This window comes from Anopheles gambiae, chromosome X (assembly GCF_943734735.2).
Source record: "Anopheles gambiae chromosome X, idAnoGambNW_F1_1, whole genome shotgun sequence".
Classification (NCBI taxonomy): Eukaryota; Metazoa; Arthropoda; class Insecta; order Diptera; family Culicidae; genus Anopheles; species Anopheles gambiae.
The window spans coordinates 1,576,017-1,589,265 of record NC_064600.1 but is presented as its reverse complement, the minus strand read 5'-3'; the positions used below and the strand labels follow the sequence as shown (position 1 = coordinate 1,589,265).

At 48.8% G+C, this 13,249-nt stretch overlaps 3 protein-coding genes and 1 long non-coding RNA gene across 4 annotated transcripts; 2 read left to right on the top strand and 2 right to left on the bottom strand.

Moving 5' to 3' along the window:
* Positions 1–39: 39 nt before the first annotated feature.
* On the top strand, positions 40–1,790 carry LOC1272177 (uncharacterized). Its single transcript, XM_311058.6, has 2 exons — positions 40–824; positions 911–1,790. Exons 1-2 carry the CDS (start codon positions 725–727, stop codon positions 1,738–1,740), a joined length of 930 nt encoding a protein of 309 aa, XP_311058.6. The 5' UTR covers positions 40–724; the 3' UTR covers positions 1,741–1,790.
* A 43-nt stretch (positions 1,791–1,833) lies between these two features.
* On the bottom strand, positions 1,834–5,003 carry LOC11175771 (uncharacterized). The gene is made up of 3 exons (XR_009765882.1): positions 4,697–5,003; positions 4,012–4,539; positions 1,834–3,932 (listed from the first exon to the last, which is right to left on the bottom strand). It is a non-coding gene; the product is annotated as an uncharacterized LOC11175771 (long non-coding RNA).
* Positions 5,004–6,788: 1,785 nt separating this feature from the next.
* LOC1272178 (integumentary mucin C.1) lies at positions 6,789–9,166 on the top strand. Its single transcript, XM_311059.5, has 2 exons — positions 6,789–6,941; positions 7,037–9,166. The coding sequence occupies exon 2, from the start codon at positions 7,267–7,269 to the stop codon at positions 8,233–8,235; it is 969 nt and encodes a 322-aa protein (XP_311059.5). The 5' UTR covers positions 6,789–6,941; positions 7,037–7,266; the 3' UTR covers positions 8,236–9,166.
* Positions 9,167–11,077: 1,911 nt separating this feature from the next.
* Positions 11,078–13,050, bottom strand: LOC1272179 (fatty acid hydroxylase domain-containing protein 2). Its single transcript, XM_311060.6, has 3 exons — positions 12,399–13,050; positions 11,541–12,171; positions 11,078–11,448 (listed from the first exon to the last, which is right to left on the bottom strand). The coding sequence occupies exons 1-3, from the start codon at positions 12,508–12,510 to the stop codon at positions 11,307–11,309; spliced, it is 885 nt and encodes a 294-aa protein (XP_311060.6). The 5' UTR covers positions 12,511–13,050; the 3' UTR covers positions 11,078–11,306.
* Positions 13,051–13,249: the final 199 nt, after the last annotated feature.

Genomic DNA, 13,249 nt, shown 5'->3' with positions numbered 1-13,249 from the left:
GATGGAACCAATTCTGGAAGGTATGTTCGAACAGCATTATTCGGAGGCGGCTGGAGTCATTCTGCCGGGCGACTCCAGCTACGGGCGATTTTGACTCCCGATGACTCCGAAACCAACTCCAACTCCGACTCCGGACGACTTTGACTCTGAATGACTCCGTCTCCGGATAACTCCTACTCCGGATATCTCCAACTGTGGACTGCTACGATTGATTCCGGACGGCTCTGACCTCAAAATCATTTCCACTCTGACTCCAGATAAATTCGAGTGCGACCTCGACGGAAGATTCTGACACCGACTACGAACGACTCTGACCTCGACTCCAGACGACTCTAACTCCAGATGAATCTGATTCCGGATATCTTCGACTCGGATCGACTCCAAATCCCAACGATTTAGACGTCGGGCGGCTCTAACTCCGAGCATTGGTTTTGGTGGTTCCAAAATTGCCCGATTCGGAATTAAATTTACCATACCCGTAGCTGGTTCGAAACCGTGGATACGCTCCAGTCCGACTACAGTCTGCCATCGCTAGCCCAAACCACTGGAAGGGTTGGGGGACGAGAAATTCGATACCTCACGGTGGTTGCACTCGCTCAATCACGACGGATTAGCGTACCAATGAAGGTTGATTGGGGAGAGATCAATTGGCTACAAATAGAGCATCGCTTGGTTCGGGCCACCGTTAGTACCGATCGAGCCGTTCGCCCGGATACAGCAGAGCATGGCCAAGTCACCGGGCAGCAGACACATCTTGCAGCTCTCCCAGGAGCAGGCTCGGCACTTTATCGACTCGTTCGACACTGTTCTGCTCGATTGCGATGGTACGGCGTCGTCGTCGTCGTCGTCAAGTGTCGGTGGGTAGCATAGCAGCACAAAAATCCGCTAAACCGCAGTCTCCTTCCGCCAGGTGTCCTCTGGACCGTGTTCGACGCCATCCCGGGCGCTGACAAAGCCCTTCAGCTGCTGCAGACGCACGGCAAGCGCGTCAAGTTCATCACCAACAACAGCGTTCGGCCGTTCGCGAGCTACCGGCAGCAGCTGCTCGCACTGGGCCTGGACGTGCAGGAGTCGGACATCGTACATCCGGCCCGCTCCATCGTCCAGTATCTCCGGGCGCACCAGTTCGACGGTTTGATCTACTGTCTCGGCACGGAACAGTTCAAGTCCGGCCTGCGGGAGGCCGGCTACCGGCTCATCGACGGTCCGCACCAACCGCTGCCCGAGTCGTTCCGGCAGATCATTGCGACCGTGCACGACGATGCACCCGTGCGAGCCGTCATCGTGGACGTTGACTTTAACGCCAACTATCCGAAGCTGATGCGGGCGGAGATGTATCTGCGGCGCCGTGCCGACTGTCTGCTTATAGCCGGTGCGTCCGACAAGACGATCCACGTGCGGGACGGCTGCGAGATCATTGGGCCGGGCTGGTTCGTGGAGATGCTGGAGCGGGCGGTCGGTAGGCGGGCGGTCCTGCTCGGCAAGCCCGGCTACCAGCTGCGGGCCGGTGTGGTGCAGGAGTACGGGCTGGACTGTCCGGCCCGTACGCTGCTGGTGGGCGATATGCTCGAGCAGGACATGCGTTTCGGGGCGCTGTGCGGTTTCCAGAAGCTGCTGGTGCTGTCGGGCGGTACAACGCAGGAGCAAATGGAGCAGGCTGCCAACTCGCTCGACGAGCCGGACTACCATGCGGACAGTGTGGCGGATTTGGTTCGACTGTTTGAACGAATCGACGACTGATGCTCTGCCCTATTAGGGTGGGGAGCATTTAAAGAACCATTCATTGGATAGTTTCTAATGAAAATAAAAGAAGCTGTTGAAGGAGACGTTTCATTGCAAGTTTCGATTCTGTTTCTTTCATAAATAACAATTTAATGCTCACAGTATATGTTAGAAACATGTTTAATGATCCGTTAATAGGACGGTAGATCTTGAAATTAAGCTAAACATAGATACTCCACTAAAAATGTAATTCCACCATGAACAGTTCTCTTGTAGGACGGGTTTCGATTGTCTCTTAGACGTTTTGATAATACTGTAAATAATAAAATAACTAGCCACGGAGCCCAGTGAAGTCTCTCTAATGTCCGGGTTTTAGATCGAGTGAAAGTGAACGTGGAATTCTATGTTTTTGCTAAATTTAATTTAATTTAAATCAAAATATGGCCTATCGTGCACCAAAAGAAAGGATTTTTTTAAACTATTGAAACTATAAAACATGCTAACATAATGAATTAAATGCATTTTCTTGAGATTACCACAGAAAAAAAAAAACAATGGTGCGTGGGGAATCACAATAACATGTTTTAAATTCATTATGTTAGCATATTTTATAGTTTAAATAGTTGGAATATTGCATTTCCTTTCTTGTGCTGATGTACAATAAACCATATTTCCTATTAATTTGTTAATGAAATATAGCAAAAATAACATAACTTCACGTTCACTTTAACGCAATCTGTAACCCGGACACAAGCTTTCCCTTGCTGGTTCAACTCGGCGAGACTTCGCTGTGCTTATGTTTGCATTATGTCTTTTTCGCGGGAATGTTGCAAACTGTAAAATGACCGCTTCTGTCATTGCATGCTAAATTGTTGAAGTACGATTTAAAATAAAGTAAAAAAAATCATTTCTTTTTCCAATATCTTCTAGACATAATGCGCCAAGCTAACCAGACGGTGAAGTATTGCTAGGGAAGAACGTCCGATTTTTTGTTTTTTGTTTTGTATTTGTGCACGATTTTGTTCTGTTCTTTTGTTTTTTTAAGAAACATGGGCGCTTTAGGAACATTAAGAGGATGATGGACGTAGGCAAATGAAATTTGGTCACTTAATTACTGTCGAGCTTTTCATATCGACCTTACATAGATATCTGCTTGCAAAGCATCACAACCATAACCATGTTTTGGTTTGTCTACTGACTTACATCCTGTCCTGAGGGCCGAACCAGAATTTGTAACTTTCCCTGTGTTCTTGACGCGCCATACTAGATGTTTGTACATGCTATCACATTAGTGGTAAAGAGGGGTTTAATTGCTGCTGTTTGTAATATCATTTTCAAACCCTAATATCTATTGCTACGATACGAACTACACGCTGCCTCCGAGCATCCACATAGCAGCAAACGGACGTTATGGCGTGTATGGTGTTTCTCGATCTCGGTAGCAATAAGAACAATCGTATTAAATCTAAACAATTTGTAGAGGCACTCAACTTGTACTAATACTTGTCACAGTGAATCTGTGCGGATGGCAAAGTTTATCCGGGCGGTCAGAGAGCGGTGAAGCTAACATTATCTGTCAATGGCATTCTGTTATACATTACACTGTTACGGTACGCGTGCCTTAATCTTTACGTTGTTTTGTGTAATTCTTTGAAATCGTTTTGGTTCTTCGCTTCATCACATGAATACCGAATCGATCTGTGGTTTCAGGGTATGTTTCCCGCGTATGCTCGATTGTGTTGTAACTTAATACTTTAATACTAATACATAATATCATAAATATAGTAGTAATAATGATAATATAAAAAAAAAGTCGCAAGAATGGCACTGGCAGTAGATTTGTCTGTCGCTCAAATCGAATTGCAATCTGAATGATGTTGTTTTTTACGCTACGTCGTGCGTGAAATTGCATGCCAATTTGGCACGATGATTAACTCGTGCTTGTGCCATGTGCCTCCCATCTGCCCGTAGCTTTAGCGCTAAATACGTAGGAATCAAAAATAAAATCGTAGAAACATGAAACACCTACTTCAGATCGTACGCAACAAGTGCCTTAGCCTTGGTCCGTAGAACACTGCGCTCTGATTTGCAAATGAAAGATGTACCGTAAAAAAGCATAATTCAGCACACATTTACCAAAACCAATATTACAGCACTCTGTCGGCACACGGGACAGCTGGCCAATCGTAGCCCACATTCCTTGCAGCACACTTAAAAAAACAACAAGACAAAAAAAAAAGGAATCAAAGTTAAAACTAAACAACGCATACTCCAGCGTGCATTGCTTACATAGATGGCGACACGGTATCAGGAGCGCGTTCGCCTCCCGGTCCATGCATATTTTGCACAGCATGGCTGAAGTCTGTTCGGACCGATTGCCAGCGGGCTGGGGTGCGCCTGCGCCTGATGGCTCCGGCTGGGATGGACTGGGCTCGGTAGCGAGGATCGGTTCATTTTCTATGAAAGGGCAGTTGGGCGACGACCGAGCGTGCTTCTCCCAAGGATCATCGGTCCGGAGCCAGCCGCCAAGGGTTAAGCCGCAGTCGAAGCAGTGCACCTTATCGTCTACCCCCCTCCAGCAGAATCCGGCATAGGCCAAACGCAACGGATGTATTATGCCGCTGTAGGGCCAGTTCCTAAATGACCGTACACGCGCTGACCCCAGCAAGTACACTACTCTGCGATCTTGCCGCGTCGCTCGTCTGTTTCGTCGGTGGGGAGGCATTTTGTGTGCGCAGCTCGTTGGCGCTTGGTGGAGATTTTTGCTCAAGGGCTATAGCACCTTATGCCGAACGACGACGGCCCACTGTAGTACCACTGCACGAGAGTGAGGAAGGAATCGAATTTAGTGTCCCGTACGCCCAACTCCTTGGCACTGTTGCGCAAATGTGTGCCAGCTGCGATTTTTTTTTGCACAAAGCCATGAAGCCACCGCCCTGCAGAGGGGCTACATTACGATGGCCATAAAACTTACCCCAAGGGCGTACGTTGATCTGCGATCGTTTCCGAAGGCTCTCCTCTGCTTTCTCTCGCTCGCGTGATGCTACACTCGGGCGGGTTGATCTCGGCGTAAATTTGGATTTTTTTGTTCAGTTTGATGGCCGAAAGCTACGTTTTATCGCGAAAAAATGGTGGAAATTCTAGCACGGACGTTAAGCACGTATTGGTCGATTGGCAAAGCGAGTTAGTGGCCGGAATGTTGAGTCACAACTGTGTTTCAAACCGATTTTGAAGCTTGTCAGCGGTCTGCTACAAACCGTGCTGCCGGTTGGTATAAGCTGCTATAGATGCACCAAGATATTGATTGTCTTGTCATGAGTAAATTGTGCGTTAAATTTCCATTATTTAGCCGGTTTAGCCACCATGTCTCACCTTTGCGTCGTTGATGAGGATTAAAGCTGGTACAGATTGGGGTGTGGAACCAAATTTAAATTTAGCAACTATTTTGTAACCAACAATCTATGTGTGATTTTTGAACTTTCATTTCAAAACGCTTGTTTCAGGAAACGGACTCTACCTGTGCTATACCTCGTAGCTGTATAAACCGGTTACAATACGGGATGCTTCCCAGAAAACCAATTCGCTTTGTTGATGGTCGAGGGGTATGAAACTATTTGTTTTTATGTTGATGCTTTTTATGGGACAAGCATTTGTAGCGCCTCGGTTAACCTTCAACAGGATATGATTTTCAGTTTCAAGCTGAAAATATTTTTTTTGGAAAATGGTGGCTACCTACCCAAGCGCCACAGATTAAGCTTAAACGACTGGAAAATTGAATACCCATAGAAAAAAATGAAAGCTTCACAGCTTCATTGGTTTGATCAATAGATGGCGTATTACAACAACTCATCATTATATTGCTATCCTTTTCTTGCAATGTGTTTCGACAAGTCATCTTATCATGACCTATATAGCCTTATAACTTTCTGAGCCAAAATCTATATGAATGGTCGTATGGTCAGATACGTGGGCATCAACACCAACGACCAATACTCAAATCTCACTTGCTTCAGTACTGGTGGATTCCGTTGGAGTTTAGTATTTAAACAATCGTATCGCCGTTCTAGTTCTAGCGATGCATAACTTCAATGCGAAACCATACAACAGCAGAGGAAATGAGAATGCTTTCCTCCAAGCGATGAAGCTCAACTGGTTGGGGTATCCCACCAACAGAGAGCGCCACCAGCTTTTTTGCTATTTTTAGAATGCATGAGTCGTTTGCCGTCTTTCTAAACGAAGTCTTTCTATATTCCGTTTAGGTAGAGAGCTTGAGTCGTTTAGAAGCCGTTTAGTGGTCGTTTAGTGGATTTGTGGCACTTGGGATGCGACACGTGGACCGATCGTGGGAACGGACCGCTGCAACCAGCAACTAGCCGTCTAGCAGGAAGGTCAGGTTGATAGGTTTAGTCAGTTAAAGTTTAGCATTAGCCAGGAACAATTCGGTTTGGATATAAATGAAAACCTTTTTTTTATGACCAAACGGTCAAGATAAAGATTATGAGCGGTGGCAACGTTGATCCGATGCGATTTTATCGGACGCTTCTGTCAAACGCTATTTCGTCTCATATTGCGAAAATTTGAATGATTTGAATTGTTTAATCATTAAAAAAAATAATTTTATATTGTTTCTACAAAACCTGCATAATTACATTGACAGATAAAATCGGATGGAACGATCCGACGTAATCAAAAAAAAAATTGATTCCGTCGTACGACGAAATCGCACGCCCGACTTTATACGTCAAATCCCATATAAATCTCGTCTGATAAAATCGCATCGGATGAGCACTGCCACGGGCCTAACTATTCCTTTTAGGTTGAGAGCTTGAGTCGTTTAGAACCCGTTTAGTGGTCGTTTAGTGGACTGGTGGCACTTGTGTTGCGATAATCATGATAAAAAAGCGAACATTAGATCTGATGGTCGTTTGGTCAAATTGCACGACTATCAACACTATCTTTCATTTCCCGTCGGTGCAAGTTTGCTCGCCCATACCGACCGAGCGGTGTCTGCCCTGTCGGATAGTTGTCAGAGCGCAGCCTTAGCGGGCTTTTTGCTGTTTGGGGGATTTTGGCTGCCCGCGTGACGTGACGACGTTAGCGGTGTCACAACAAACCGAAAATCCCCGTCTCGTGCTGCCAGCGCAAAACTTCGCAGTTGGGGCGTTTTGGGGGTGGATACACCACCCATCCTCGAGGGCTGCACGTATTTTGTTTTCCAAGTAAGTTGAGCGGGTGGGCGGACAGGAAAGGGGTGGGAGTAGAGAAAAGGCAAAGAAACTAATCCATCCATTCGCTCGATTCGCCCCACCAACAGCCGCACAAATAAAGATTGCGAGATTGCGACCGTGTTTGCCAACGATGAAGTAGACCGTGGGTGTGTATGTGAGTGTATGTATAAGAGAGAAAAAGAGATAGAGAGAGACAGAGAGGACTGGTAACAGAATCCAGCTAGGCCAAAGGGGCTCCGCCAGCGTTGTGTTGTTGTTTGTGAAACAGTCTGCCAAAAAGGTGCAACAAACATTTGCCAGCAGCAGTAGCAGCAAGATGCGGACGGCGCTCGTGTACTACGTGTGTTTCGGTGCGATCTTGCTGGCCCGGGGCAGTGGAAGCGGGGCGCCACCACAGCACCCCGACGCCCCGAATGTGAACGTCACCGTGGCGAAGGTGATCGGTGCGATGCTGGCGGACGGTGGTGAGCGGGACAACGGGACGGTCAGCGCCCAGCAGGAGCACCACGCCGACCGGGGCCAGCGGATAGTGGCGCGGAAGGGCGTGAGCAACGATGTGGTCGTCCCGGTGAGGAGCGCCGCCCCGGAGCACCCATCAACAGTCGGTGCGTCCGGGAACAGCACGGCCCACACTCAGGCAAACGCAACGACCGGCACGACGCTGCACGAGTCCACGTCTTCCTCCGGCGCGCACGGTTCCACCCTACCTGCAATCACCAGTGCAAACGCGTCCTCAACCGCACCGAGCTCAGCAACGTCGACGTCAGCGGTACAGCCGCCACCACAATCAAGGCCGCCCACCAGTGCCAACGCAACAACGACCCAGCGAACGGTCGCGGCTAGCAGCACCAGTAGCAGCAGCACAACCACCACCACCACCACCACATCAACCACAACGACTACAACGACAAGTACCACCACGACCACCACCACCACCAAACCTCCGAAGAAGCCAAAGATCACCTACTCGATCGAGGACGAGCCGAACCTGCTGCAGGCGGCGAAACCGGGGTACGGGGCGGCACCGTACGACCCGCAGGTGGACAGCAGCGGCCGGCTGCGCGTCGACGAACCGCTCGCCCAGTTCTCCAAGGAGTATCTGCCGCCGGGCGGCGACCTGCCGAACGGCCGCCGGGAGTACATCGTCCCGATCGTGACGCTCATCTTTGCCATCCCGCTGCTGCTCGGCCTGTTCCTGCTGTCGTACCGGCGGGCGAAGGAGTTCTGGCTGACGCGCCACTACCGGCGGATGGACTTCCTGATCGACGGCATGTACAACTACTGAGTTGCCACCCCCCCCCCCCTCCCCCCACCCTCTTCCCCGCATCCCCATGCCCTGGCCCTTCAACTTCCTTTCCGCTTCCATGCGGTCCCGCGAAAATTGGAACAGCAAACGTTAATTAATGTGCGATAAAGTGCCTTCTTGAAGCCCTCTCCCTTTAACCCTCCCCCTTCTTACTGTGGAATTATCGGCCGAGCCGACAGAGAATCTTTTGGGGACGTTGGCGATCGCCCCAGCTTTAGATTAGCTAGTAGAAACGTACATCCCTCCCATCCTGTCCGTGAGGTAGACACGCAACTAAAACCGCTAACCTTTCCGTTTAATTTGCCTTCGTTTTTTGTTTGGTAGTTTTAGAGAAATCTTTCGCGAAGGTGTTACACCGCGTGCGCTTGCCCGTATAGCCCACAGAAATCCAGAGCTAGAAACGGTTAGGATCAAATCCTCTCTCCTTCTCCACAGTAGAGCAGGCAGACACTGTAGATGTAGTACAGCCTAAGGGTTTAACCGGTCGGGCTGAGTCCCCTCCCATCCAAGCCGCCAAAAAAGGGAAATGGAAAACGTGAAACTCATAACAAAATCATACAAATGCGAACGCAAAGATAAAACAAACAGAAAGGAAGCTTTCATACGTTTCGTTCATGTCTCTGTTACGCTGGTAGTAGTAGTAGTAGTGGTAGTAGTACGTACGAAGGGTAGGACAGGGTAAGAGTTAAAATTTAGCGAAACGATATAGTGAAAAAGCGATAACAGAAGAAAAAAAAAATGAAAAAGTAACAAAACTAAAAGGTAAACCAATTTTTTGGAACTATTACTGTGAGTTATCTCTAGATCAGAGGAAGAGGGAGAGAAGAAGAAAACAAGTATTGTTAACGTATTTCTTTTTTATTATTATTATGACAAAATATACTTCGAAGCGAACAGAGGAACACACTAACACACCAGTTAATAATGAAATGTTTCTTTGCTTTGCTTTGCTTTCTAAATCTTTAAACTTCAATACTTTCAAAGTAATTCAGTGCTGCAAAATGTCAATGTCATAAAAGATATTCTGACTGAAACAAAATCCATGTCAGCGTCACGTACGCTCAATTGTGATGGCCAGAGGTGATACTCAAAACGCTTGGTGTTGATCCAATGCATGCACCGTGACATTTTTGCGACCAACGCTGGGTCAGTCACTATGTCATGACTTTTTTTTTTTACTGAGATCAGTTCTGCAAAATGCCACTGGACGTAGTCATGACAAATTCCGGCTGAAACAAAATCGAGTCAGCATCACGAGCTCTACTGTGGTGATCAGAGGCGAGACTCAAACAGTTGTTGCCGACCATCACACGCTTGGTGACATTTTGTGCCATCAACTCTTGGTCGTGACATTTTGCGGACGGTGACAATCATGCGACATCAGAGCTTAACATTTCACAGTTAGTATTCATTGGGGTAGAGCCTTACACCAAGTACGTGGAACGGGATCTATGGAGGTCATCCCGTAACTAAGTGGCCAACTGAGCACTATTTGCGCTGCCGGACCCTTATCTGTGCCTTGACCGTCCAGTGGGTGTGATAAAACGATAGTCCCTAAGTCTGGTAAGCCCTCAGCACGGCGCAGGCTTCATATGCCCGGTAGGAGCGTTGTGCCACCGAAGAAGAGAAAAGCAGCAAGTCAGCTTCTGATACGACATGACCAACATTTCACGCTCAGAGGCGTAAACACACACTGCTCGATCTTATCGGTGTAGTAGTAGTAGTAGTTGTTGTTGTTGTTATGAGCAGATGTTGTTGAGATACTGCTACAGTGAAACCCCAAATGGACCAGCTTGGGGTGTTGGTGTACGCGGGCAAGATAGCCTGCGCTTATCCCTCCTCCAGCGGTGGCTTAACCGTTTTTAATTGCTTATTTCTTGGGTGATATGAGCTGTATTTGATTGCGTGCTGGGTGTGTGGTAAAACACAGCTAAACAGTTAAGATTTCCTTTTCGTTTACCTCGGAAAGCTGTCTGATAGGCTTCCTTTATGGCTTTACTCAAAACGGAAAGAAATGTAATGTGCAACAGTTACGAATTTATTATAATAGATACATAGGGAGTACAATCTCTATTGCCTGGGATATAATGATTTAACCAGCTGATTGACGAGATGTAATGAGTACTGCTCGCTGTGGGGTTTTTTTTTCTTCGTTTTGTGCAAAAACACAATGAGTGCAATTCACTTAAAACCCCTCTTAATCGATGCATTCACTGCTGAACAGCATCCAAAGTCCAAAGGGCTACACACTGCTATTATCTGAGCGCGAGTGCCACTCGAAGATAATTAATTTGATACAGAGCGTCAAAGCAAGAAGTATTGCTGTTGTTAGTTTTATTGAAGAGACCCTAATGCGATTCTTCTCCGAATTCTGCGATTCTTGGAGGCCAAGACCGCAAAGCGGTGGTAGCGCCGGATAAGTATAAGGCGATTCTAAGGCAGTCAATTCCAGAACTGATTCTCATTTCGGAGCTAATTCCATTTGTGGAGTTGATTCTGACATGCGTTACCAGAGCAAATTGGAATTCCCAGGTCGATGTCGATTACGGAGCCGATTCCGATACTGAGTCATTTCCGGAAATGGCTCTGGAGTCATTTCCGTAATCGATTCCAGCATCGTATCGGCTTTGGAATTGAGTCCGAACTCGAGGTCCGACTCCGCGCTCCCACCGAACGATCGAATTGAGGACTCGTTAGGAGAAAGTTTAAGTTGGAGAAAAGGGACAACGATTAAATTCTATCGAGCACGGATCATTTGCTATTTCAGTTCGGATATCGGATGGCACAAACTGCACTCTCGGAGCATGGCGAAAGTACCAGGGTTTTGCAAACATTTTATTTTTATTTAAAAAAATATATATAGATATGTACTCTCTTTGTAATTGCTTTGCTCCTGTTCCATTGGTTCAAAACAGGCTTTTTGCTGGGCTTGATACCAGCCAAGCTTAGTCATATAGCGGCTGCTCTAAAATAAAAACATCGCCAGCAACATATTGAATGGTCCTTGGAAGACGATTTCCCCTCTGGACACCCTCGGTGCGTTACAGGAGCTACTGATCGGGATGGGTTTCTCGCACCGGCTCCAGGCTGGTCATGATGTAGTCCCGCTTCGCCTGCTTCGACCGGTGAAACATTTCGCTCGTGCCGTGCAGCCAGTCCAGCACACCGAGCACGCCGTAGCATTGGTTGAACCTTGTGGAAAGAAGAACCAAAATAAGATGTAAAATAATTGTTCAAACTCGCGTTTCGCCCCCCCCCCCCCCCATTGCCAACCGCACACTAACTTCAGATGGTGGAAATCGTGCTGCTCCGGGCTGGGCAGCAGCGGCAGATGGTAGCCGGAGTGCACGTGCAGCGTGTTCGAGATGGCGAGCGTGAACCACAGCCACGCGACCGAGATGTGGCACCCGGTCGTCCACACGCCGACCGCAATCGGCAGCAGATTGCTGAGCACGTTCTCGACCGGGTGCGCGTACATCGCGGTGATCGCGATCGGGGCCGTCCACTCGTGGTGCCGCTTGTGGATGTACCGGTAGATGCGGCCGTCGTGCAGCAACCGGTGGCTGTAGTAGAACATCACCTCCTCGATCAGGATGCACACGGCGAGCTGCCAGCCGACCGTCACGAAGGTGGGCAGCTGGCGGATCGTGTCGCGCGTCTGCCCCGGCAGCAGGTAGTACATGAGGAAGAGCAGCGGCAGCCCGGTGCAGAACTGGTTGAACAGCACCTGCCGGATGACGGTGCGCAGCCGGGCTGGGTCGACCGGTTCGTTCGTGCCGGGCTGCACCTTGTACCGGCGCAGGGCCGCCGGCCGCCCGGTCACGTCCAGCAGCGTGTAGGCCAGCCCGATGCTCCAGTAGACCAGCGAGGTGTACACGTACGACCCGACGGTCCAAAGGGCGAGCGGGTTATCACCTGTACGGGAGGGGGGGGGGGAAGAGAGAGAGAGAGAGAGAGAGAGGGGAGAAAATGTTCATAAATTGGGCCATGGCGAACTAAAATGCGTTTTGAAAAGCGGCTCAACGATAAGATTATTATCGTGTTGTGATCGGTTGATGGTGCCGTTGTTGTTGTTGTTGTTGTTGTGATTGCTGGATGTGATGCACACTCACGCCCACACATACACACATAAACACACGTACCGGTGAAGTCGAGGAAACGGTCCCACAGCGACTGCCACATGCTGCCGGAGGCGCCCCAAAACACCCGGAACTGGTGTGCCGGAAGATCGAACAGCTCCACCGTGAGCGACATGATCGCATCTGTCTGTATGTGTGTGCCCGTGTCTGGTAAAGTTTGCTTGTGCGCACTTGGACCACACGCGCGCGCGTTCGCACCGTTCAATCGACTCGCACGTACTGATCTGGCCGGATCGTGCACGGCTTGCAAATAAAGAGATGCGAGTGGTGCGCCCTGATCGGTACACGCCCGGTACTGGGGCTGTGTGCGTGCGCACCGAGAGAAAGGCCTCTGTGTGTGCGCTGCGCGCGATGCTGGCGCGGCTCGGTTTGATTGTGAGATTGTTTTTCGGTCGCCAATGGTGATGGTGGTGGTGGTGGTAGGCAATTGAAGATTCAATTGCTTTACAATTACACCATCGCGGAGCGTGCGCTCGTGTGTGTGTGTGCTCTCTCTATCGCGGTTTAACGGTCTGCGTGATGCGCTTTTCGCGTTGTGTACCCGTGCGGATTGCTTCTATTGACGATTGAATTTTTACGCCGTCCAGAGGCGCACCGTTCGCGTTTAATGTTGACCGCGAACTTGCCCGTCCCCGCTATATAAAGCGCCAGAGTGCGGAGCTAAAGATTAAAAGAAAAAGGTCAGACCTTCGCTTTTTTTTGGGTTTAACGTATTCTTGAGCGGTTTAATCGCAGCCGAGATTAGGCCGGATTGCGCGTCAGTCACCGGCCCAGCATTTGTAGCAAGTGTTCCGTCCTCCTTTCCCTTGGTGGTGAGGAAAAGTGGTCAGCGAATTTGCTGTTACTTATTTGCA

Bases quoted from the DNA above. Each gene is read 5' to 3' on its own strand.
- LOC1272177 (XM_311058.6), top strand. From the start codon at position 725: ATGGCCAAGTCACCGGGCAGCAGACACATCTTGCAGCTCTCCCAGGAG. The intron at 825-910 runs GTACGGCGTCGT...TCCTTCCGCCAG, and splicing joins TGTTCTGCTCGATTGCGATG to GTGTCCTCTGGACCGTGTTC.
- LOC1272178 (XM_311059.5), top strand. From the start codon at position 7,267: ATGCGGACGGCGCTCGTGTACTACGTGTGTTTCGGTGCGATCTTGCTG.
- LOC1272179 (XM_311060.6), bottom strand. From the start codon at position 12,510: ATGTCGCTCACGGTGGAGCTGTTCGATCTTCCGGCACACCAGTTCCGG. The intron at 12,172-12,398 runs GTACGTGTGTTT...CCTCCCGTACAG, and splicing joins CCGTTTCCTCGACTTCACCG to GTGATAACCCGCTCGCCCTT. The intron at 11,449-11,540 runs GTTAGTGTGCGG...TCTTTCCACAAG, and splicing joins CACGATTTCCACCATCTGAA to GTTCAACCAATGCTACGGCG.